Genomic DNA, 25,545 nt, shown 5'->3' with positions numbered 1-25,545 from the left:
TTATTCCTATTGTAAAATCCCTCATTGAATTTCATTTTTATTGATGCATATTAGCAGACGTAGACACAGAGCCACAAGTCTCTTTGCAATAGGTCATTTCACACTCAATTTGCTGCTACCAAAAGGCCACGGACACATCAAATGCTGCCACAAAGCTGCACAGACAGGCCGGCGGTCAGAGGGGTTACGCGCCACTGAGTGAGCCTCGGGCCTCCGCATTAGGATCAATGTGTCTGACACGACCTGCGTGATCTACGATCCCTTGGAGCCATCTCGCAGCCTGCCCGGTGTCTGGCCAATGCAAAGCTAAATTATGTCTGTCTTTGTGTTTCAGTATTGAAATCTCAACTTTCCAAAGCGCTGTAAAATTTTACATTCGTACAAGAAAAACGGCCGTGAGGTTCCATTCATGATGCGCGTAGATGTCTTTAAGTTATTAAAGGGTAAAAAAATACATTTATCACCTGTTGTAAATGACCTCTTTGTTGAGACGGCTCTCTGGTGCTAAAGTTCATTCAAATGCATGCCCACCTAAAATACAAATAAAAGCAATAAATTAATGATCTGTAGAAGGAGGAAGAGAAGGACCTTAAGAATAAGCTATGGTTGTGTTCTGCTTTTAAACCTTTACGACCCTGCGCACGGGGATACTACAACTTAGGCTGCACCTGGTTACAAAAAAAGGATTAGCTCCCAAAGGAGGTGATTTGTGTCATGTTCCAGTCCTTTGTGCTTGCTGTATCAACCTCTAAGCCATTAGCGTATCATCAGCATTTTTGTACATTTTGTTTAAATTCACAGTTACAACGAAGAGCTAACACCTTCACAACGCTCTAATATTGTCGGCAGTAGGGGATCTACTGCTGCTGCTATGTAAGCTGTGAGTCAAAACCAGGGATCCGGACTCAAAACATCATCCATTCGTCCTGCATACCTAAAGGCAACACACATCCATGGAGGGATGGTCCTTGTTAACACGTGCTGTGGAATATGCTAGGAAGTTTTCTCCTGTGTCCGGGATTAGCTGGACTCTTTTGACATTGCTTGCAAATACTCCAGATGTTTCCCTGAAGGTGGATCAGAGTGCAAAGAATCAGATGTTAAAAAAAAGGTGATTGTAGAGCTGGGGAACAAATAAAAGACAGAGGAGTCACCCGTCTCTACCATTTCTTGATTGAAGTGGAAAGGTTATCGGAAACAGCTGGAACGGTAGATCTGGGCCAGGTGAGTGTCACTGCTCTCCTGCTGCTTTTGTAATTATGAATATCACAGAGGGGGAGAGAGAGAAAAGGATGATGAGGGGAAAAAGAATGCAAACGAGGGGTCGGTGGAAAATACCAGCAACTGCTTTGCAGGCAGTGGAAACGTAAGAAAGAGCTCAACAGGGAGAGAAAGAGAAGAGGAAGCTAGACTGAGAACTCAGGTGAGGAATGCTGGGAATGGGAGAAGTGACAGGAGGCCGAGCGGAAAAACCGAGAGCTGGGGATGACGAGAAGAGAGGAATGACTGAGAACACAGGGGCGAGAGAAGACCGGGAAAAGCCCTCCCCCGCCCCCCACTAGGGATTGACAAATATAATTTATAGACGATATCTTCAAGGTTTGGAAAAACTCCTCAAGTCTCGAGACCTGTTGCAGTATTTGTGCCCAGTTTTGGACTTTTGATTATTATTTTCATCAGTGATTACCACACTGGTGAGGGTGCTCTTGCCTAATATTTGTTTGCAGGGGTAAAATAAATAATCTCCATAAAGTGTGTACAGAGAGGGAAACCAAAAATCTGTTAGCATTTGACGAGCAGTAATTTAAGGGAACAACCTGGCTGCAGCGTGTTTATTAGAATTATTCATCTCCTGAAGTATTGATATTTGTTTTTGTGTCTTTTGGGACATAGCACAAATGAAACGTTTCGGATTTCAACCCTCTAAGCTTTCTCCTTTTTTAGACACATCTTGCAGCAGCTTCTTCGGCATAAAACACCCCAGACACGCGCGCTGTAACGTACAACATATAAAACGTGCTTGTGTCTGTAATGAATGCTCCTCTTCCTCCTCTGCGCTGGAGCTTCGTCTTTTATGGCACTAACGGACACGTGAAGCCTCCGTCTCTTGGATCGCTTAGCGGGACTACCTTTGAACTTGCGCAAGGCCCGGAGCGTGTGTGTGTGTGTGTGTGTGTGTGTGTGAGTGTGCATGCAGCAGCCTCTGCAGGAGAGCCGGTTTATTTTGTACCACACAAAGAGACAGTTTCCTGCATCCAATCAGGGCTGTCGAGTTAAAAAAAAACATCCGAGGAGGGAAGCAAATAATATGATGTGACAATAACAGAGCAATGAGACACTTTGTTCATGTTAATCTCAGTTATTTGTTGAATGACGGCGCCTCGGGCTGGTATTTACTGAAATCACTATGTAATCAAATCAACGTCAATACAATTCCAGACTATATAACAACCATTAAAATAATTTGCTGATTCATGCTTAAGGTAAACATCTGTCCAGAGTCAGCAGCTATCCAGAGATTTTTGTGCACGGAATTCTTTTGCAAGGGTCTTTTTTTTCACCGTGTTTTCGAGTCAACGGCGTGGCTGTACGTCCACGGGTATTTTTAACCGGCGTGGCTGTAACGTAAACACCAGCGGGTTCTCCCTCCAAGGCTGCCAACAGAGTGAAATGCAATCAAATACATCGGGGGGCAGAGCATTGGGAAGCATAATATTGTCTCAAGATACTCAGTTTTGACCCAGGGGGGGTCACTGAGCAATCAAATGAATTGTGAAGGAATTTTGCAGACTAAAGCAAATAATAACATTAGCTTCCTTTTAGTGGATCTTTTGTGCTTCAAAGATCGCATGATCATGACCGTGCAGTGCATCTTTTCTATTTTCCTTTCTCACATCTGCTTACTCTCACATCAAGTTAAGGTTTGATATCTTTATTGCGGCTTGCCTCAGAAACACCCCGGGGCACTTCACAGTACGTCCTAAAAAGCACTTCCTGAGCTGGCTGGCTGGAAGAAGTGCAAATATAGCAGCGAGGCTCTTCCTGCTCGTTAGCGTTCACACCTCCCTCGCGACAGCAGCGTCCCTTCCAGATATGGAGCGCGACGCGCAGCCAGTGGGACCACCCATGGCCGGGACGCCGCTCAGACGCACGTGTGCAATCCATCCTGATCTGTCCAACGGAACAGGTCGGCCCGCTCTCTGTGTTCTCTCAGCGCTGTCAGACCAGAGTGTCTGGTTTGTGGGTGAGGAGGTGCACAAGAGAGGAAGTGATCAGACCGTAGCACCTTCTTGGTGCGTGCTGACTCGCAGCACTGGTGGTACTGGGAATATACAACACATCAGTACCGGGAGATTAGGCCACTAAATTAAAAAGCAATCATAGAATTGAATAGGAAACTATAACAGACCGGGATACCACAGCAACCAGAGAGGATCAGGGTACTAAACAAGTAAATAGGATGAACCACGGGATAGAATTCTTGGCCACAGACCTGCATACAGACCACTTAAAGATTCCGCTGTTGGACTTCTGCAGACAATCATCTGCATGCCGCGCTACTCTGCTGCCATAGTAATAGTAGTTCATGTATACTTGGCACACAACGCACATTTTCCACTCTGAGATGAGACGTCGTTCCGATATTATTATTACAAACAATATATATCACTGTCGAACAGCATGAACAAGTTCATTATTCTTAATGGAAGTGAGAACGCAATCAAGTAATGGCCTGAGCAGAACACTCGGAAGAATCCGGTTCACTTTTACTGGTCCTTTTCTTTAAAAAAAAGTTCTATGAGATCATTCAGGAACTCCGAGAGATAAATCCTGAGGATAAGAAAGCCTATGAAGACCCCCCCCCCCTCCTTTCCCGAAGAGGAATCATGAAGTTGTAGCAAAACGGTCCCGAAGAGAGCGCGAGGCCAAGAGGCCCACCCAGAGAAAGAGACATGAGGAAGCAGAGATATGTTTACATTCTGCTTACTCACTCACAGTCACCGGACCCTGACATTATTCCCCGAAGCCTCTCCAGCGTCGAAACCGCCGATGCTCGCATCCAAAAGAAACCAGCAACGCACCGAATAACTGAACCAGTGTACACAATAAAAACACGCACACATAGAAGGATCAACAGGATGTTTTTGGCTCTCTAAGTGAGCGAGTGTGCCTGGTGCTTGTCGATGTGTTTAAAAAAAAGAATTAAAAAACAGAAAACAAAAAAACCCCCAACAACACTCTTTTCCTGAAGAGCGACATTCCAGGATGACAATTCACTGACAACTAAACCTCACAAAAATAGAAGAAACAACCCCCCCGGCTTGTGTACACAATCAGCCACTCCTGAGAGGAAGACACCAAAACCGGTCTGACATGGGTTGACAACAGCGGCAACACAACCTGAGCATGTAAACGCTGAATCAACCAATCAGTCAAATCAATCAAAAGACCCTGACCCACCCTTAAATTCTCCGTTGTTTACGGGAGATCTGCTTCTCAAAAAAGAGGGAAGGATTGACAGGTGATGCTTTCCCTGTATACCCACACCTCGGATAAAACCTGTGCACACTTGCATTAATCCAGGCAGACTAGAGGTTCGGCAAAGGATTATCTAGCACAAAACCCACACAGACAGGATAAATACAGCTGAGATTAATGATTCAACTGGTTTTGAATGGCTTCCAAACCCAACTGGGTCTGGGCTCAGTTGTACCCCAATAAGGATAACTTCCTGCACAGTGCTGCGTCATCCTGGAAGTCCAGGCTACATCTGCTAAATACAAGCTTTCTTAATCAAATCACAATGGAAGAACCTGAAGCATGCGCTGCAGATTGGACTGTACCGGAACAGAATCTCAGTCGGATTAGTCACCCGGGAACTTTTCTCCACAGGTTAAACAAATTCGAAATATTCTTTTACCTGAGCTTCGTAACAAAGCAGGTAGCAAGCACCTTATACAAAGGTATCTCTTCAACTCACCGAGTTTGTTTGACCCCAGAGAAACAAGTCGACACTCGCCAGCAGTATTGTATATTGGGGGGGGGGTGCATGTGCACAAACAAGCATGAAGTCACAGTCATGCACTGCACATATGCATACAGACACACGGACAAAAGGCCTTGCTAGATAATAATGCTACAAACTAAAAAAAAGGAGTGTCAATCTGAAGGAGTAATGACATCATTTTCTCTCCCTTTTTTCCCCTTTGAAACTCCGTCAGCCCATAATCTCCTTCGGGACAACACAACAACATTAGGCAGACTAACCCTTTCTTCAATACCACCATTTCGTTACCCACACTGACAGGCTAGGGCAGGAAAGACGGTTCTGCTCGTCCTCCACATGGACGTAGCCTTGGTGCACTAATTGAGGATGTTTGGCGATACTATAAAGAGACTTTAGGTCTCTCAAACAAACAAAAACGTATGTCACAACAATCCAATCAAGTTTTAAAATCCAGCTGCATAAGCATGCTGAACCGGGAAGCCGGTTCATCAGCGGGTCAATAACGCAACACCCTGCAGGTGCTTTGGACTCACACTGTGAGGATTTAGAGGCAGGAGAGCACAGACCCGCACTTTGATGTCTCCTGCCAACATTTCCTGTAGGTCACATGGAAGACCAGCAGCTTTGTTTAGTCGTCGGGAAGTTTTGTAACGGCAGAAGAGGAGGTGGGGGGGGAAGGGTCGACCGGCCAAACAGGAAAGATTCAGTTTGCTCGGTCTGACACTCATGGATGTGGGATGGGCCGCTCGAGCTATTTGGCGGGGACTTTCAAAATCTCCCTCCTCCTCGGGAACGTGTGCGCGGTATTGGGATCGGGCGGAAGAAGCAGACATTTCTGAAAAAAAAAGAAGGATCTTGGAAAGCCGGAGATCAATATGGGGAACCGCTCAGCTATATCCTTGTTGTGTCTGTTAAGCCATTTGCAACATTTCGACGCTGTTAAGGTTATTACGGGTGCGCTCTGGGAATGAGGAGGCGGTGCTGCTAATAAGTTTGAAATCTTACCCTCCAAGGGAGACAAGCAGGGGAAAATAGCATGCACGAGACAGGGATGTCCTCCGCTCGAAAGAGAAGGGCCGGATCGTCCCGGAACCTCACAACACACAGCCGAACCGCTAACCTCCCATTTACTGGGACTAACACACGCATACCCTCCAATTAGAGACAGCTTTGGCATGAGGTAATACACCGACAGTAGAGGGTGACTCATCTACTTCCCTCTGAAGTTGATGATGAACAAACTGCAGCATCATCCCACCGTAGCTTACGTGAGTCATCGCACGTGTTTTACAGAGCCGGTCAGACACCTGCTGGCATCGAGCTGGGTTAGTCTGGAAGAGCTCACACCTGCGGAGCATCAGAAGAACCGAGCGACGTCTCTCCACTCACCTTGCAGATCCTGCTCTCCTCTGTCTTAGCTCGGGACTTCCCATCAGGCTTCCTCTCCTGCTGGAACTCGGACTTGATCGACAGCTGGCACGACAGCCTCGGATCGCCCTCACTTGCCCTGAGCTCCTGCTGCTGGGCCATGAAGCCCTGTGAGGTGGCTGCTCTGACTGCGCTGGGGATGGGGAGAGCGGTATGCACTGGCTTGGTGCCCACAGCGGACGGTGGCCTTAGCTTAGAGGCTACGCCAACCACCGGCATGGTACTTCCCAGGCAAAAAAGTATATAATAACAATGATAAAACAGAAGAATGATAAAGGTCTAAAAAGTACTGAGAGGAAAGGGGAAACAAAGGTGCAGGAACTCCTGCTGAGTTCCAGAGTAGGACCGGAAGGGAAAAAAGAAAAAGGAAAAGAAAAGGAACTAAAAACAGCAGTTGCCTCTCAGACCGAGAGGGAAACAACTGTGCTCATTCTGTAGCCTACAGCAAGCAGGACTCATAGAAACTGAGAATGCTTCTCCTTCCTCACATTCACTCCCACCTCCTTCCCCTCCCACAAGCGACACTCCTCCCTTCCTCTCTCTCTCGCTCTCTCTCTCTTCCACTGTCAAGTGTAGACCAAAGTCGGCCAAAAACTGTTCGAGGGGGCGTTGACCTCCTCTGAAAGGTATAACTGCCACTCTGGAAAACTGTGATTACTAAGGCCAGACAGACGGAGCATGAGGAGGAGCGCGCAAGTGTGTGTGCACATATATTATAGGCATTTTGGGGATACAAATGTGATTGTCACCTTGTGGTTAACATATGCAGCCAGAACGCAAATCCCTACAACATGAGTAAGCAGAGATCCTTTAAGATTGACACAAGGATAGAAAGAGGTCAGGGTAAGACAAGTAGAGAAAAAAAGGGAAATCTTATGAAAAAAACAGGAAGAAAAACCCTCCATCAAAGCTCCATCAGATACACTTCATACACACAATTTACATGTGTTACACAATGTTGGAGAAATGGATTTGTACTGGATTTTGTTCAGATTTTCTTACTCCCACAATGAATCTGTATCACAGTTGCATGTTTTGTTTATTTTTTTTATGATTTTTATGGCACAAGTAGCAGGGTTTTTTTTCCTGTTGGGGGAATGTGATGCAATGAGGATTAGCCTCTGTCAAAATCAGACTCGCTGTGTGGAGCTTGTGGGTCAGCAACAACTCTTTGATGTGTTACACTGATTACGGTGAGGATTAGCTCTGCTTGCCACAGACAGCACGGCCATCACATGCTAAAACATTCTGAAATTCGTAGCTGGACTTGAAGCTAACAAGATTTATCAGATTTTCATAAATGAGACTGACCACCAGGTGGCGTTTTTTTATTGTAAATTTCAAATCTTTCCACTTTATTTGTTTAGAGGTCATGTTACAACTTCCCTTATAATATGATTTTCTGGAAGCTAGCTTTTTGAACTCATTAGATTCAATCCATAAAAGTTGATATCACTAATGTTCAATGACAACATATAAAGATTAACAGCGTGGACTGAAGGGGTGAAAGTGAATGGTTTTTAATGATTCTCTCCATTAATAATGTCTCTTAGGAACAATTTTCTAATCCTTAGAATCTAAAAAAAAAAATCCCACATTTAAAAGTCTTGAACAATTTTGTGTGTAATTATCTGTAGAAGTCTCCTTGCAATTATCTAATTCAATTTATCAAAACAACCAATTGCCTTAATTCGTGCAAATGAAATGTAAGGAAGGTCGGGTAGAAATAAAAGCTCAACAGCAAGAAAGACTTTGTTCTGTGAACGCAACACAACTCAGCACCAGGAACTGTCTGTGTTCTATCAGGATACCTGCGGCTTGGTGAGAACCAGATGAGCCAACGTGCATTTGGATTGCATTAGGCAGACATAATATGACATGTTTTTCTTCTTCTCTATAGGTCTCCCCGTATGTGTCAGACATTGGGGGGTGGGGGTGGGGGGTCATATGGAAAGTCTGCATCTGGTTCAGTTTAGAGAGATGTGTTGAAATCAGAGGGACAGAGTGCTGCGTCAGGGTGAACCGGAACCTTTTTTCCCCTTTTTTACAGTATTGTCAAAAATAAACAGAGTAGAGGTGGGAGGCAAATCAAAACACGACACTTCTCTCCTTCTCTCACAAGTCCGCTCGTAACGGAAAGATCAGAGCGACAGAAAATACCACCTTCTGGTCTGTAAGCTGAGCCAAAACTTACCCTTTTATAGAAGGGTTCAAGTCAGGGCAAGTCTGTATAAATGAGATTGTTATGAAATGGTTATTTTATCCATTAGTACTTCATTTCCCCCCAATTTCATATTTCGGATTAAATTCCCACGACGGTCATTTATGTTGTTAAGGGGGGGTCTTACTTGTGCAGAATAGCAGCAACTCTACAAGCATGTTTTTAATCATGCGCTATCATGACAAAACCTGCAACTACAGGATTGCTCGTGAATGAACGGTTAATGATCTGACTTTGACTGCTGCCTGCTGAGCTGTACGAATCGAAGCATATTGGCCAATGACCAACTTCCCAACGCTGTCTGGAATTGTTAGGAAATCCACCTCTGATGAGGCTGCATCTCTGGGGAACGTAGCTGGAATAAGCTAACAGCAAAAACTCTGAGAAATCGTCAGACACCTTCTCACCTCCCTTCCTCCTCCCTTGTTGCTTCCTAGTCAGGTTACACTGCAAATAATTGCCTCCTGTAGGTAGAAAAAATACTACCGCTGGCCTTATTTAACAGTATAGAAATCCCCCAAAGTCGACACCAGAGAAGTCGACTTCAGGTTCAGTTCCATCAGCAAAAATCAAGTCGGGCAGCTCTGCACCCTGATGCTTGGCCACCACTTTTCTTGAGGTATTTCAACAGCCGGACCGTTGCGCTTGATATGTGTGGAGAGAGGGCGGCGACAACGATATCGGATGTTATCTTGAGGAAAACATTGATAAAAGAAGATTGAATATTCACTGATTTGTAGGTGTGTTCATCTTTGAGTGGTATTTCAAAATACGTGGGAGTCACGCGGCAAGGCAATCCCTCAAGCTGCGGTGAGTTGGAATCGGACAAATACATTAATAAAAATAAAATCGCAGACAAAGCTAGCAAACAATTTCGGGAAATGCTCTCACCTTTTTCCACAATGAGTACATACTTGTCTGTGCTTTGAAGTACATGCAGCCATTTGTGCCGCTTCCACGATTCGAGGTGAAATGCATCGTGGGAGTCCACACGAGTGACACCCGATGCATTCTTAAGAATAAGGGTGGAGCAAATACACTTCCAGGAAAGTTGGAGCTTACTTGGCAGGTTCAGGACTAAGAACTGGAACCGAACTTTGGTAGGCGATTGATGACAAAAGCGCTAGGAAGCAACAACTGAGGAGTACGCACATTTAAAAATGGCAACAGTCTGCAAACTGGCACAAAATGGCGTCAGTATTGGAATCTGCGTATCTATAATTTTACTTTATTTTTTAGAGCAGCTATGCGTCTGCGTGCCATCGCAGCTCTCGCCGTAACGCTAACTGCCTTCAGTGTTGTCCGACGGCCATTGAATCTCACACAAGTGATGAAAAGGTGAAAAGGCTCCTGTGGTTAAAATACTGGCCCTTCCATTTTCTTCTCTTAAAGTACATTATTCTCAAAGTCTCCTCTCAGCTTGTGGTTTTACCTTCCAAAATTCTTTTTTTTTTTCTGAGGTTGAGGGTTAGGTTAGGGTTATTAAAGCAGCGTATAGCTGCAGAGAGGCCCAGACCAAAGCAGCTCTGGAGTCATGGCGAAGACAAGAGCTACTTCACACCATCTGAAGACATCCTGCTGCTAAATGCTTTACTTTGGTGCAAAATATGCTTTTGCCACATTTGAAACCCTCCCGTGAGGATTGTGCGAAGCTGTGTCTCAAAGGTTTCTTTTGCTGGAGTTGCAGAAAGAGTTCCACTAAATATACAGTGAGCAGCTGATTCCAGCTTATGCGAGGCAGGCGGCGAAGGTGGCTTGCCGACCACTTTCACGCAGCTAAATAAGAGCATTGTGTGCATAAGACGCAGCGGCCACGTTCTGCTTTTCCAAGCAGCTTCGGCTATGATGAGAAGTCTCATTCTGTGCTCGTTACCGTCCCGCCTGCATGTAGCTGCAGACTTTAGGACATTCTGTTTATGAGGATGTGAATTATTACCAGTTGCGGTTGTGATTTAGTTGTGAGTTTTTTTTTAAATAAAAGGCACCTAAATATAGTATTATTCTAGTTTTTGGTGTTTAGTATTCAAGAGTAAAATTGATAACAATAGCATGAGTGAATTGATTTAAAAGGAAAAGAAAATGATCATTTCTCAAAGGAAATTAAAATGTTTTTGACTGAATCATTGCTTTTAAATTTAGTGTTTAAGGAATACTTATTTGTGAATTCACTTTTTTTTTTTTACAATGGATATGTTGTTCAGAACTGACCTGCCTAGTTTGCCTAGTTTTTTTTTTTATGGCTCTTAATGTGCGTGTGTGAGTGTGTGTGATGCCAAAAAGGTGGAAGGTGTTGACCCCTCTTATCAGCACTACCCTGGTATGTTTATTTTCGCAGCAAACCCACAACCGCAGTGCTGACGTCATGTGACACAGCGGTATCTTTCATGTAAAAACACACACACACACACACACTCTCTCTCTCATACACACACACACGAATCTTCCTGACTTTCATGGGCATAATGCATTACCTAGCTCCCTAACCCTACCAGCTAACCCCCTGACCCCATCCTAAACCCAGTTCTAACCTCAACATTAAAACCAAGTCTTTCCCTCCAACAGTCCTTTAAATTTGTGGGGCCCACGCAAACACACACACATAGAGGAGCCACAGGGAGCTGGTTAGATCATCACACCTGGTCCTGCCAGCCCTCTGAATGCTATCAGTCAACCACATGTCAGACAACATGGAAAGTAAAACAAACACGCTTGTCCTGCACAACAGCGATACGAGACCGTACCACCTCTGCGTGCTCGGTGAACACAGGCATGTTCCATTAACATACATCAAGCGCGACCGGGAGGACACAAACATATTCCGCTTTCATCCTCTCGGCAGATTCCTGACACTCAGTCAACCCCCAGGTTCTTCGTGGTCAACAACCCACACAACAACAAGCATTCAACCAAAAACACTGCAGCATCATGGGAAATCTCTGCTCACTTGGTTCCTTATCTTTGGGTCTGACTACAAAATTATGTCAGTTGATATATATATTTTATTATCTATTACATATAACCCAAATGGTGGCTGGCAACCTGTCGTAATGTTGGATTTCAGATTTAAAGATTAATTAAGTGTGCACGATCAGAAACTATGGTATTCAACGTCCTTATTTTCATGCTCAATGAACATAAAGTACTACAACAAACAGTACTACAAACCACAATGCAGTGATTTTGGTGGTTTTTGAAGAAACATCCAACTTACCTTCATTTACAACCATTCGGTTTTTCAAAATAAAAGCACCCATCAAGAAAAACCTGGATTTGTGAAACACAAGCAACTGCTAACAAACGTCACAATCGTCTCATTCTTTTGCTGTTTAACATGTTAAACATTATTTTCTCTCTCATTCCCATGCTGATATGTTTACTTACAGAAGATATTTGATCGCCAACGGCCTCTTGTCTTCAGTGGTTTTAATGCCTTTTTCGTCGCTCAGGATAATTTCTTTACTTCTTGTTAACCAGCTGCTTATTCCTCCCTACAACTGATGTATTTACTCAATCACTCAATAACTCGAATGCCTCGTCTTCACATTCACGCACGAGTGCATTTATTCCCAGACTCTTCCACTTAGATATGCTGCAACAAAATCAAAGTCACCTCACCACCGTTCCAAGCGGAATAATACAAAACTTGTGTGTCTGGCTGCAGAATTAGGGCAACAATGTCGAGAGATGTCAAGAGCTTTGTGTGTGTGAGCGTGTGTGTGTGCGTGTGTGAGAGTGAGAGAGAAAACTGAAAACAAAGCACATCATTCTTGGAATGGAATAAAAAGATGGAACAAAGAAGGAAGAAGCGAGCCGAGAATGATGACAGCACATCAGGTTATTGAGAGGCTTCACGAACTGGAAATTTTTCTTCAATACTATATTTAAAAGGAGCCTTTCTGCTCACTTTCAGTGCAAATCCATCACTTTATTCTCTGTCAAAGAGCTCCCGAGTTTGCGTCAAAAAAGATGAAGGTGGGGGGGTGAAAAAGCAAAACATCAAATTACACCAGCTAACAAGCTGGAATCCTTGTGGTCGATTTTGGCGTAATACAAACGGCCACATTCCTTTCCCTCGTGATTTGCATCTCTCCGTCTCCCATCTTTAAAAGAAGTGTGCGCAAAGCAGATCCTGGATTTCACAGCTGGGGCTGATAAAGTCACGGCGTGCTGAACGGGACTCTTCCCTCTAAAACAATAAGCAGCAGAGGGAAGGTCGAGGCGATTGAGCCGCTGCTCGAGGGCGGGCAGCACCCCACATTCTTCTGCCATAGAAAAAATGGCACTTATATAAAAAAAACCTGAAATCATTTAATCAAACTGTCACACAATCGATCACTGAGGATATAATACAACAGAACATGAAGAGGCCGGGGTCGTAAACCTCTAGTTTTTTACTATGTGTCAGTAATAAAATGGGATCATATTTAATTGATCATCCCCCTCATCTATCTTCCGCTAACAACCCCTGTGTTGTGTTGTGGCTCTCACTGGATTCCAACTTGGGAAGGTTTTTTCTTTCCATACGACCACGTGATTTTTCTATCTTTTCTTATTCCAATAAGTCGTTGGTACGCCACTATTCAGCTAGCTGTTAAAACGTGTTTTTATCTTACAGTTTAATCAACAGTTTCTGGTTTTCGGTACAGGAAGTGTGTGTGTGTGTGTGGGGGGGTCGACCCCCTCTAAAGTGTGGAAATTGCAACCACGGAGATGGGTGAATTCCCATTCTGAGCCGGCCTTCACTTTAGAAGCCGTGATCAGGTTTCTCAGATTCTTGCCATTTACTGTAAATGACTGATGGGGATCCCAGGTCTCGATGGCTGTCGTGTGTTTATCTTGTTCAGAGCCTCCCTCCATCCCTCACCAGAGACTCATCCTATGGGATGTATCCCATGCACGCACACGTAGACCTACACACACCTGCTTGTTAGACCTCACAAGCTCAGCACTGCTGCAGGAGGCAGCAGGGAACAATATGTTCCTCTCGACTGAGCCCTGAGGGTTTGGCACAGACGAGATGGTGAAAACTAAGCAAAATGTGACACCGAAGACTTTCTTCAACCCCTAAAATAAGGTTTAAAAGGATTTCTAAAGGCTGGTTGAGCAAAAGCAGTTCCACTAAATTCAAGTTACTGACTTTAGCTAGAAATGCTAATGTGCCATTAAAACAAATGCACGTATATCATTATAAGAAACAAAACAAAACCCAGTTGTTTGCTCATCGGTGTCGTCCACGGTTGGCCTGAGGTTCTCCTGGTGTCTCATTAGTGCTGAGGCTCATATAACGTCCCCTTTAACGCCATCTGAGCGCAGGCGCGTGATTAAAGAGCTCGACGTTGCCTGACGGCCATACTTCTAGACGTTGGCGCACAGTCAACAGGCCCAGATGTGTTATAACTGTAAACATGTGCCTGTGGGCTCTGATATATGGAGCGCAGATATGTTCGCGTTTACGAACGGTTGCATTGATATTTCACAACAAGGCTCCCAAACCCAGCAGACGGAGCCGCCTGTTGACTGTACAGCATGTTTAGGTTCAACTCAACAACACCGGCCTGTAAAAAGAGGCCTTTAAAAACAGCCCACAGCTGTACAGTAATGCCCCCCCCCCTCTTGTAAACTGCACACAGTTATTACATAAGTCAGAGAAATAAAAACAGCCGGCGGGCCTCTTCGCCCGTGCTCTGATTTACGATGACGTCGCACACCGGCTCTGCGAAGGGTCCCCCTCCGCGGCCGTGCGAGTGCGTCTACCTACGACTGCATGTGTGCGTGCCAAGACGTCGTTGGAGGCTGGAGTTCCTCCCCTCTGACACAATTGTGTCGGCTGTACATCCTGTTGACTGGGAGCGCGTCGAAGCAGATGGGACTTATGAGATGCGCGCTCATTAATCTTTGTGGTTCTTTTTGGGTTTGTGACTCATTTACCAAACAAGTTAATTCAAGTGATTTAATCTTGATTTGTAGTTGTTTGTATAGCCAGTATAGGACACTTATATATTATACTGAGTATTTGCTTTTCAAAATGTTCTCTCTATTATGTATTTTACAACATAACCAGGCAATATCATATTTTTATTTTTTCTTATTTTACACAGAAAACAGCTTTACAGATTGTGCAGGTTAATTCTTTATGAAATACATTAACAGATTTGAAAAAGTATTGCACAGAGAACCCATCAGATGTCTTTAGAGAAGACAAATAATGGGCAAATTAATCTAGGTTTAATCCGAAACTTGAAGTCATTTAAAAATGCGGTGTTCGGACAATGGTCTGATCACCATGACAACATAATCACCTCTCAATAAAGGCCGTTGTGTCCATGGCTGCAGACCCCAAAGAAAAGCAGCTGAGTGCTATCTTTACATTCAAACAAAACATTTCAAATTCTGAAAGTAAGTCATCCTTTATAGAGATCGTGTGTTCTTGTGCCGTTCCTCTGTAACCTGGGATGTCCTGTCCTGTTTTGGCTTGTCTGTACAAACGGCAAACCTTCCAGGCAGTGACCTCTGACCTTATTTTCAGAGACATTATGTCGCTGTTGTTCCTGCTCATCGATAATGTCGTCATTTTGTTCTCCCTCTCTTGTTTATGGCTCTAACAATGTATGAGAGGCCTTTGTGCTTCACCCTTCACCTCACTGTCCTCACTGGAGAAATTGTTTTTGCTTCTGGAAGGGTTCAGGGTTCAGGCCTGAGTTTTTAGATGCGTTCACATTTTCTCCTAGAGATGTTTCCTCCTCCAGGAGAGTCCAGACAGTTTGGATTTTCTCTTGAATTCTAGTAAATATAACAGGAAGTGAGCCCTCCACCTGGGAAATTTAATTTGTATGGATCAACAATGATTTGAATGGCCCCAAAAATGTTTTTAATTGCTTTGGCAATACCCATAAAATCCCAGTTCAGTTGGGAATCCAGTTGAATTCATGCCAAAACCACACAATTAAACTGAATGTAATGGTCACCATTCACAAAAATAAAAGATTTTTTTTTTTTTTTTTAAAAAGCGAAACAAAAATCTAGAAGTGTGACACAAACGGCGGGACGTTCATGTCGTGCAGTTTTGCCTCCTCAACAGGTGGATGAACGTCAACTGGACATAAAACCGAGGAAAAAAGGACATAGCTGTACGAAGAGGATCAGTCAACCAAGATGATTCGATCAGCAACTGATTCTCTTTAAAGACCTACATCATCTTTGTTACCATATTTATGTCCAGTCAACTTGCTCCGCCGCCTGGTGTGGAGGCCAAACTACACGGCACTTGGGGGGATAAATCAAAATTCATGTTACTTTAAGCACTTTGTTTTGTCCTTGTATATTTTTGTTTTGCTTTTTTATGTATTATTTTGAATGATGTTTTAGATTTGAAAACCATGTTTTATATTCGCAAAACATTCGGTTTATTAACAAGGTTTTGACATGATAGTAACTCAATTTTGGTCAATTTTAAAAATAGCCAATTTCTGTAGCAAGAGCCAATTTCTGAAGGAAGAGCGTTAGAAATTTGGAGTCAGTGCAGTAAAAATTACAGAAACCATCATTAAATGTTCAGTGTATAAAATCCTAACTTGACCTATAGTGCTAAATGATAAGAAATGAGAGTCGTCTGGGAGTGTTTATATGTTTGCAAGAGATACCAGCTTTAATTAGGCTTCGTTATGTCCAATTTTTTTTCAAAACAGCATTTCCACACATGCTATTATGTAGAACCCTTGTCAAGAATGCAGATCAGAACTTTAGAATCTTACAGACACATGCAAAAGTCACATGGAACACAAGTGCTGTGGTTAAAGAGCTAAATCGACTTAGAAATCATACCCCAGAGTAACCATACTTTATTTTGGTCCTACAGGGGAAGTAAATCAAATCAAATAAGAGCCATCAAGCTACAGCTATGCCAAAAAATGTCTATTTTATTCTCTTTACTCGGTGGTTCTGCAGACAAATAGTCAGTCGAACTCTCCATGTGCAGCTTTGGGTCGAAACTCTTCCTTTTTTTTATCAACCATCATATTGTAACTACTAGAAATGTTGCAGTTTATTGAACATCACATAATTAGGCTGTCACCTTAACACATTGTGCTTTGAAAACCTTTTCCCTGTAAAGCCTCATTAGCATAGAAAAAGAGGACAGGATCAATGCTCAACTCAAACATTTCCTATTGTCTTCAGATTAGCAATCAGGTAGCTACAATGCTTCACAGAAACAGCAGCTGACCAACATTAGCTTCTTGTTTCTTTGATATACTGTACTCCATCACATGATTATGTACACTATACTCTAGTGATGCTGAGATTTAAACCCCTTTATGCCTATAGGCCCAATGTATACATCAAAAAGCTAAAGGGACTAAAGATCAATTTTGTTGTTGTAAATACTCTGAAGAAAACCAAGCTCAGGCATTGAGTAGCCTAGCTAACAGCATTCCAGCATAGCTAGTCAGCAAAAACACCTTCACCCCCACGTGCATATTGTCCAGTTAAGGTCTTCTCTGTGCCCAGGCAGGCTGCCACAGGCTGGCAGGCCCCAAGCTGTCTGTTCAGGGGAGTTAATCTCACTCTGTAGGCCTGACAGGACGTAGTGTGTGAGCTTCCTGCTTCTGACACTCCATCACCCGTGGGTGGGCACTGGCGCGTGGGCAGCAGGCTATAAAAGGCCAGAGGGACTCAGATCTATGCCCCCTCCAAAGCCTCTTAACACTATGTTTGGACTGTCAGTTTGGAGAGCCTGTGGATCTTTTCGAGTGCGTTTGCCCAAAGGCAGAGCGACCAGACTTTACTCTCGTCACAGAACCGTGACCAGTGTTACAACTGCTGCCATAAAACCACTCCAGCCAGCTGGAACTTCACCTTAGAGGAAATTCAAAAGTGCAGCCAGATAAAGTAACACGAATAATTAACAAGATTTAATCAAAAAAAAGTTTGCACTTCAAGATACTATAGTGAAATGGTATTACAAGAAGCAAACACATGTATTCCCACAAATATTAAATGCCTTCATTCCCTGAAGTCCTATACTTTCCTTCAAACTGCAGTTTATAGTAGTAGAAAACTAAAAATGTCAAGTACAAGTACCTTCAAACTTCAAACATTTTGTGAGTTTCTTTTGTGAAATTGTAATGCTTGCAAATGCAGCCGGCAGCTGTTAGCGTCACATTCAGAGCAGATATTTCTGTTCAATTTAACACAGCTGCTTAAAAATGAGGAGTCGTTTATTTTGTTGCCTGTAAATTCCACAGAGACAGCAGCGGAAGAAGCGGAGCATTACATCGCTGACTTGCGGAGTGACTGACGCTGCTGTAGGGCTGACCTGAGAGAACAGATAATTCCTCCTTAGTACCTGAAGTGCACACTATCTCTACATCAGCGGACCTTGGTTCAGATAAATCTGTCTGTAAATGCTTCTGAAGAGCTATGTGATGATGATGATGATGATAATGGTGATGATGATGTTGATGATGATGATGATGATGTCTGTGACTGACCCACAGACTTCTTATAATCCCCTTATTGATCAATAATTGGGAACTTTGTTGCCTGTAGATGCTGTACATTATTTTATCTACATTTCCACAACAACTAAAGCCAGAATAACCACACAAGTGACCATTTCAGACCACAACAACCAAAGTTCATTTTGGTTATTTTGATCCCAAAGTGCATCACACATGTTTGTTGCAACCACGAAGTTTTATTGTATATTGTCTTGAAGAGCGCAACAAATGCAACAGCCTTCTCATCCATATTAAAAGACAACTGGTCTCCAAACATGAATTCAAACAGAACAGATGTTGCTTTGCTAACTGACATTGAGAGAAATGATTTGTATATAAGGAGTCCCGAGTGGATCACATGAATCATGAGAGCGATGATGTTCAGCCATCCGCTGGTCCTCTACTGTGATAATCATCTCTTCTTCTTTTAGTTCTATTCTAGAATCTCTGGCTTCTTTCAGCTTTGATACAACATATTTAAGCTCAGCCATGCATGCACCACACCCCAACACTAATTTAAAGCAGACTACCTCTAAAATGTTTCTTATTCTACCATGAAAATAGCTTTTGTGGCTAAAATATAATAGGGCTCAACTTTTATTTTGAGAAGTGAATAAAATGTTTCTTACATTTTTGACAAAAGACAAAACAGTGTAGATATACAACAGGTATTGTTACACCTGATTTGATATCTACAAATGTTCTGCAGCCGCATGTTTTAATATCCCATCCATTGCTGCTTTGTGGAGGGCAGCAGTGGCGCATAACAGGACACCTTTCGTATAGTAACAGCATTACTGGGGTCTTGAAATTAGGGTTTAGACGGCTACAATTAATGATGATGATCTTACTGATTCCACATGACCTCTGTTGAGAATGTTCATTGCAGCTCTGAGGAAAATCTTGAAGAGGGGTCTGTCATTAAGAACTACTGGAACTAACAGGAAGCTCAGGGTGACTGAGCAAGGCATCAATAAGTTGTTAAACTATTTTGGAATAAAGATGAATCATAAAGCATTAGGATAATGGTTCTCAACTGGTGGGACGCGATCCAAAAGGGGGTCACAGACCCATTCTGGATGGGTCACGCACAGCTGGCCAAAAAAGGTAAATAACATTAAATGCACCTCTGATGGTAGCCTTTTTTTTTTTTTTTTTTTTAATAATATTTTGAAACACAATGCATGTTTGTGTTGCTAGGAGGAAAATGCAAATATGACCTTGGGGCGTTTAAAATGTGAATTTTCATTCGGTGAGGGTTATAAGGGACAGAAACCCCAAAATGGGATGTGACTTAAAGACCATGGCAACATGTGGGTCCCAGAGTGAAACCAGTTGAGGACCCCTTCATTAGGTCCTCCCAAAATTCAATTAAAGCATCAAACTCATTAAAACATCAAACTCAATTAGGTGTATACTTATACGCTGTGAGCATTCTGAACGTGAATTTAAGTATTATATCACAATCATAAAAATTAATGAATTCAAATTTTACAAGGTGTTCCAATAAATGGACGGGGTGCAGCCAAAGTAGCCAAAAAAAAGAAAATCAGAATAAATGTAAGTCAAAAACACTAATAAGCTTATTTACAGTAACTTCCTGCCACACTCCTGGATTTTACAGCAATGCTGAAGGGGCATTAGTGGCCGTCGAAAATTCAAAACGTTACGAGATGAGCTACTCGAATAAACGTTAAACATCTACAAATCAACATTTTGAGCAACGCGACTGCAGCAAGTCAAGCTGCATGGAAGAAATCTAGGATGAAAGTATGTAAAAAGAGTCTGAGTTAATATTAAGTTGCAGTGTGGATTTTTTTCTCCGGCTGTGGAATTAAAAGCTTCGACATTCTCAAAGCTGAGTCATGGGCAGTCGGGAGTGACTGATGATATACCCAGACAACCGAGCTTGAGAGAGAGAGAGATTTTTGTGTGTGTCACATGTATTTATGTCTATATTTGTGCAGTTGTACACAATCTTTTATGTCTTTTTGTCGGCGCTCTAACAGTTTATAACCTTTCATGGATTTGGAACGACTCTGCACTGTCATGGAAAAGGAAAAATGGAACCAGATCCAGGCAGTTATGGAGCGGGAGTCACATTCTCTCATAATTCGTGGAGAAGGATCTGTTTTATTACCCGCTTTGAGAGCAATGCTGCCGATCCACCAGCAGACGTTTGTCAAGTTTAACGTCATCTATCGTCAGCACAAAGAGCCGACAGAAGTTTTGCATAGTCAAATAATTCTCCAGGCCGAAGCAGCCGGCCCCGTTTTCCTTTTTTTTCCCCTTCTCTCATTAGATGTGCGATTTAATGAGCTACCCTCATGTGTGCTAAACAGGCCAAAAGGATGGTGTAATATCTCTTTATGGAAAGTAGCGAGATCCCTCCGCCGATCGAACCCTGAAATTACCATAAACATGATGAGGAAGAGAAAGCAGGGTAAAAAAAAGAGGCATATTTTGCTGCGTATATTCCGGGCCAGGAATGCCAATTGCATAAACAATTCCTGCAGTGGTGAGATTGGGGCATTAGTCTTTCTGTGGCTGGTGCAAAGGGACGGGAAACAAGCAACCGCCCTGCCCATGAAAAATGAGCAAGAGAAGCCAATTAGGGAACATAAGTCATGCTTGATGGAGAGACCGCAGGATGAAAAGTGAGGTGAGGAGGTGTGTGGGAATACCGGCGGATTGAGAAGCTGTCAATTAGATTTAAAAAATAAACCTCTTGTTAGATTGATAATGCCTGTCCTCTTTAAATGAGTTTTTTTTCCGACATAGGCCAGATCAGATCATCACTGTAAGGATGGGAAGGGATGGGGGGGATCCCGCTGCCACTAGAGCCACTGTGAAATGGGTCTAATACCCATGCGGACAGAAAGAATAAACACTATTGGCCCGAAGCAGCAAGACGATCTGAACATTTGAAAAAACCAAAAGCAGGGGGGATGTTCGGAGCACACCTAGTTATTATGGTAATAGCCATCTCAGACTGACGTACGTAATGGTTGTGGTGAAAACAGCAGCAAAGTGGACGAGGTCGCGGAGTGCGTTCGGGGGTCTTGGAGCGTTCCGCGTCCCAGCGTGACCTTTCGCTTCTCCGCTAATGAGTCTGTTTTTGCTCCGGTTCGCGCCATTCCTTCCTGTGCAGCCGGGGGTTTTTTTTCAAGTGTTTTTATGAGAATTCTGTTGTTTTACCTGAGCTGCCCGAGTCGGACGTCATTACCACAGCCCTCAATAACAATGCCACCGTTAGTAACTGTTCCAAACACCATGACAGCCACTGACTGAGCCGTTGAGAAATGAACAATTATAACATATCTAATTGGACAAGTCTGGAATGCCTCATAATGAATTGTGTGCTTTACACAACTGAAATCAGCCAGTTTGGCAGCTACAGAAGTGACAATAAAAAGCTCTCTCTGGCGCTGCAGCAGCAGTTGTCTGGACACGACATGCGGGAATAAAGGCGAGCCTCTTGGGTCTGTGTTAGGAGTACTCAGTAGTCTGCCGAGTTGTTGTGCACAACGGGACAGTTGCTCAGGGACAGGGGGAGCTACAGGGAGGTCCACGCACCACTGCCGCTGGCTGTAAAAGTTACTCTGTACTCTTCTTCTATCGGTGCCCATGAAGTAAGAAAACAACCTCCATCTGAAACAAATAAGTTTGCTTGCTTACAGGGCGTTCTGGATACTTTCAGAGTTCAGGTGATCTCTAAGGTTTTTTTGACATTGGCCAAGGTTTCTATTAATGGAGCCTATCTCATTTGGTGGGTGAGGCGTACGGGTTGTCCAGGAATTGGGAATTAGCAGAAGATAACGTATAAACAAGTGTACAGCCAGATTTCTATCAAAACAGACAGCACTTGATACACAGAGAGCAGGTGAGACACACTGGTGACTTCAGTTCATCTACATCAGTCCTAGCTCATCAAATAAGGTTTGGTTACACCACAGAACCAATGAGATGATAGATACAGAACACTGGTGGCTCCTCCTGCATTGATATTCAAAGGAGTTAGCAATAAATAAACATGTGCATGTGAATTGCAATTACAGTGTTCATTTGTTATCTTTAACTTTGTCTCGTGCTCTACAGGCGAAACAAGAGAAATTCGTTATCATAATGGAATAAGATGCCTCAGAAGGGGGCATCAGCAGCAGACAGACTGAGAGCCGAGTAAATGGATTAGTCTCATTCGAACGATTATGGATCAGCCAACATTATTCCAGAAAGCATTGTCAGGAAATAATAAAAACGAGACACATCGTCTATGTCATTAGTCCTGCAGCGTGCCTGACTGTGATTATAGTCCATATTCTGCTTCGCTGGTTATGCAGCCTAATTCTAATCTGGGAGGCATCTCTATGCAGGGCGAGGTTCTACAGTAATGAGCCCAAAACAAATTAACCAGTCACTTTGCTTCAGTGCGCTCTCCTCTCCTCCTCTCACTCTTCATTTAAAATCTTATCACACGCAAAGAAAATGTGTGTTTTTTCCCCTTATCATCTTAAGCAATTACGAGTGACTGGTGGGAGGTGATGAGAATGACCTTTGTACAACAGTGTGGGGAGAGGTGCTTTTTCTGTAATCTCACTATGGACAGTTAAAAGGACAAAGAAGTCACATTTTAAATTCATAAATCACTCGGCTGTAAAACCCATTATTTTATGCATCTGGGCCTCCTTGTGTGTGTGTGTGTGTGTCTGTGTGTGTGTTTGTGTACGTGTGGAAGCATCAGTTTGGTTGCTTGCATCTGTAAAGATGTTTAAGGTTTCTTTTGGACAGAAAAATGATGAGCCTGGTGAGAAGAATTAAATTATTGAACTTCAGGAATTCAAGAGGATAGTTCATCAGAGATTCTGTCACTCATGGAGACGTAATTAAAAAGTAAGTGCGCTCACCCCAGCTTTGTAGAAACAAAACCCTGCAGTGTATAATTGGGCCTCTGAGAGCTGTTGAGAAGTTTAAAGGTATAAAAGTGGAACCAAGTAAATCCATCCATCCATCCATCCATCCATCCACCCATTCATCCATCCATCCACCCATTCATCCATCCATCCATCCATCCACCCATTCATCCATCCATCCACCCATTCATCCATCCATCCATCCACCCATTCATCCATCCATCCATCCACCCATTCATTAATCCATCCATCCATCCATCTACCCATTCATCCATCCATCCATCCATCCATCCATCCACCCATCCATCCATCCATGCATTCCATCCACCCACCATCCATCCATCCATCCATCCATCCATCCATCCATCCATCCATCCATCCATCCATCCATCCATCCATCCATCCATCCACCCACCCACCCATTCATCCATCCATCCATCCATCCATCCATCCATCCATCCATCCATCCATCCATCCATCCATCCATCCATCCACCCATTCATTAATCCATCCATCCATGCATCCATCCATCTACCCATTCATCCATCCATCCATCCATCCATCCATCCATCCATCCATCCATCCATCCATCCATCCACCCATCCATCCATCCATCCATGCATTCCATCCACCCACCATCCATCCATCCATCCATCCATCCATTCCATCCACCCACCCACCCACCATCCATCCATCCATCCATCCATCCATCCATCCATGCATTCCATCCATCCATCCATCCATCCATCCATCCATCCATCCATCCATCCATCCATCCATCCATCCATCCATCCATCCATCACAGAAGGTGCTGGACTCTATCCCAGTAGTCACTGGGGGAGAGCTGGAGATAGACTTAGTAGAGTCCAACAGTACATCGCGCGCGAACACACACACGCACGCACGCACACACACACATCTTTGTGATTTTCAGTGAGTGAGTTTTTAGAGTCTTCAGTCAACCTAAAGTGGATGCTTTTGATCTGTGGGAGGAAACCGGAGTTACCGGAGGAAACCCGCAAATGCGCAGGAAGAACGTCCACAGAAAGGCCCGAGACAGAACCATTCAAGGTTAATAAACTTGACCTGCTCATTTATTTACTGAAAGTTCAGATTGGATGTTTTAATTCTCCAGGTAGAAATTGATCAATGATTTCATTGTACACGACCATAATCACTTCAGGACGTTGGGGGGAAAATGGAAAATGGTTTTCAGTCAATTTTTAAAACCAAAATTCCCTGAAAGCTGTCTGTTCAAAACCCCCACCGCATTCTCTAAATATGTGTCCCCAAAAGGACTTGACATCAGCAGGAACGGGGATGCAGATGCTTTGAAATGACAGACGCTTCACTCGCGCCTCTCAGCAAATCCCTATGCACAGCCGACAGAGCTTCATGTGGAGTTTCTTCCTCTTTGGCTCTGCCCAACACCGAGTATCTTATAATGACCGGTTTTGGCCGACTTGTATATGATTGTGATTATGGTTCTGCCGGGACGCTGCCCATGTGCCAGCTCGAATAATGTCCACGCTGCTCGAATGCCAGCGCATGAGAGAAGGCTTGCAATTCAGCTCAGCAGTAAATTATGTTTCTTTGGCCCAGGTTCTTCTGAAAATGTACATTTTAACATTGTCAGGCCTTGGCTGACAGGCATCTTTAGAACTGTGTAATTAGATACTACTAAATTATAGGAAAATTATGGTTTTATATAATGCCAGACCTATTTTCGTAGTTTTTCTTCATTTTCACCAGTCCAGTCAGCCAGTGCACAAGGCAAAGGAGGTCTCCCTCACACAAAACCTTGGTGACAATAAAAAAAAAGCCATCTGATTTATAATTCAGCTTCATGCTCCAAATTCACATTTGAGCTTATTTCAAAGGGCAAAAACACACATGCTAAAGTTCCAATGCAACCACTGATGTTGCAAATAGATGCAACAGGCTGGGTTGAGTTGTGTTTGCTGCGCTCGGACTTCTCAGGAGGCAAGCTTGGAAAATTGGGATGTGAAAAAACGCTAACACCACCAATATCCAGCTTTTGAGCCGAATCAGCATTCAGTCAAATGACCCTGCAAAATAGTTTTATCGGCTGATGAGTCTTCTTCTCTATTAAAAAGAAAGGATGAAGGGTGAACAGACTCCTTTTGGTGTGACAGTGTTTAAAAAAAAACAGTTTCTTAAAAAACTACACCAGAAAAGTTGAGCAAGGCACTCGAAAGTGAAACTTTTAGGGCTTACGTGAGTGTAACCACAGTAAATTATCGGCGTATTTCACCGCCGTCAGGCACAGGCGGGTAAAATGTTTCACTTCAACTCGGTGCAGAGTGGGAAGGCGCGTGAAAGAAACGCGGGTTAGCAAAGAGGTAGAAGGGTTTTGAAGGTAAGGAGGAGAATATGGACAGAAATGATATGATTGAGTGAAAGGGGAATGGGAGAAACGGCAGAAACGGCTATCTTCCTCGCTCGTCCACATGAGCCGCA

General features: G+C 43.5%; 1 protein-coding gene across 9 annotated transcripts in view; it reads right to left on the bottom strand.

The window, feature by feature from the left end:
* Positions 1-25,545, bottom strand: part of nav3 (neuron navigator 3) — a 283,562-nt gene that overhangs the window by 127,751 nt on the left and 130,266 nt on the right. Inside the window, exon 1 of one of the 9 annotated variants that reach the window (XM_029851623.1) lies at positions 6,398-6,897. The exons of the other annotated variants lie outside the window; for them this stretch is intronic. Within the exon in view, the coding sequence (XP_029707483.1) occupies positions 6,398-6,655 (258 nt within the window). The 5' untranslated portion in view covers positions 6,656-6,897. Of the gene's footprint in view, positions 1-6,397; positions 6,898-25,545 lie in introns of those variants that run through there. 9 annotated transcript variants of the gene reach the window in all.

This window comes from Takifugu rubripes, chromosome 18, assembly GCF_901000725.2.
Source record: "Takifugu rubripes chromosome 18, fTakRub1.2, whole genome shotgun sequence".
NCBI classification, from domain to species: domain Eukaryota; kingdom Metazoa; phylum Chordata; class Actinopteri; order Tetraodontiformes; family Tetraodontidae; genus Takifugu; species Takifugu rubripes.
This window is presented reverse-complemented; position numbering and strand designations above follow the sequence as displayed.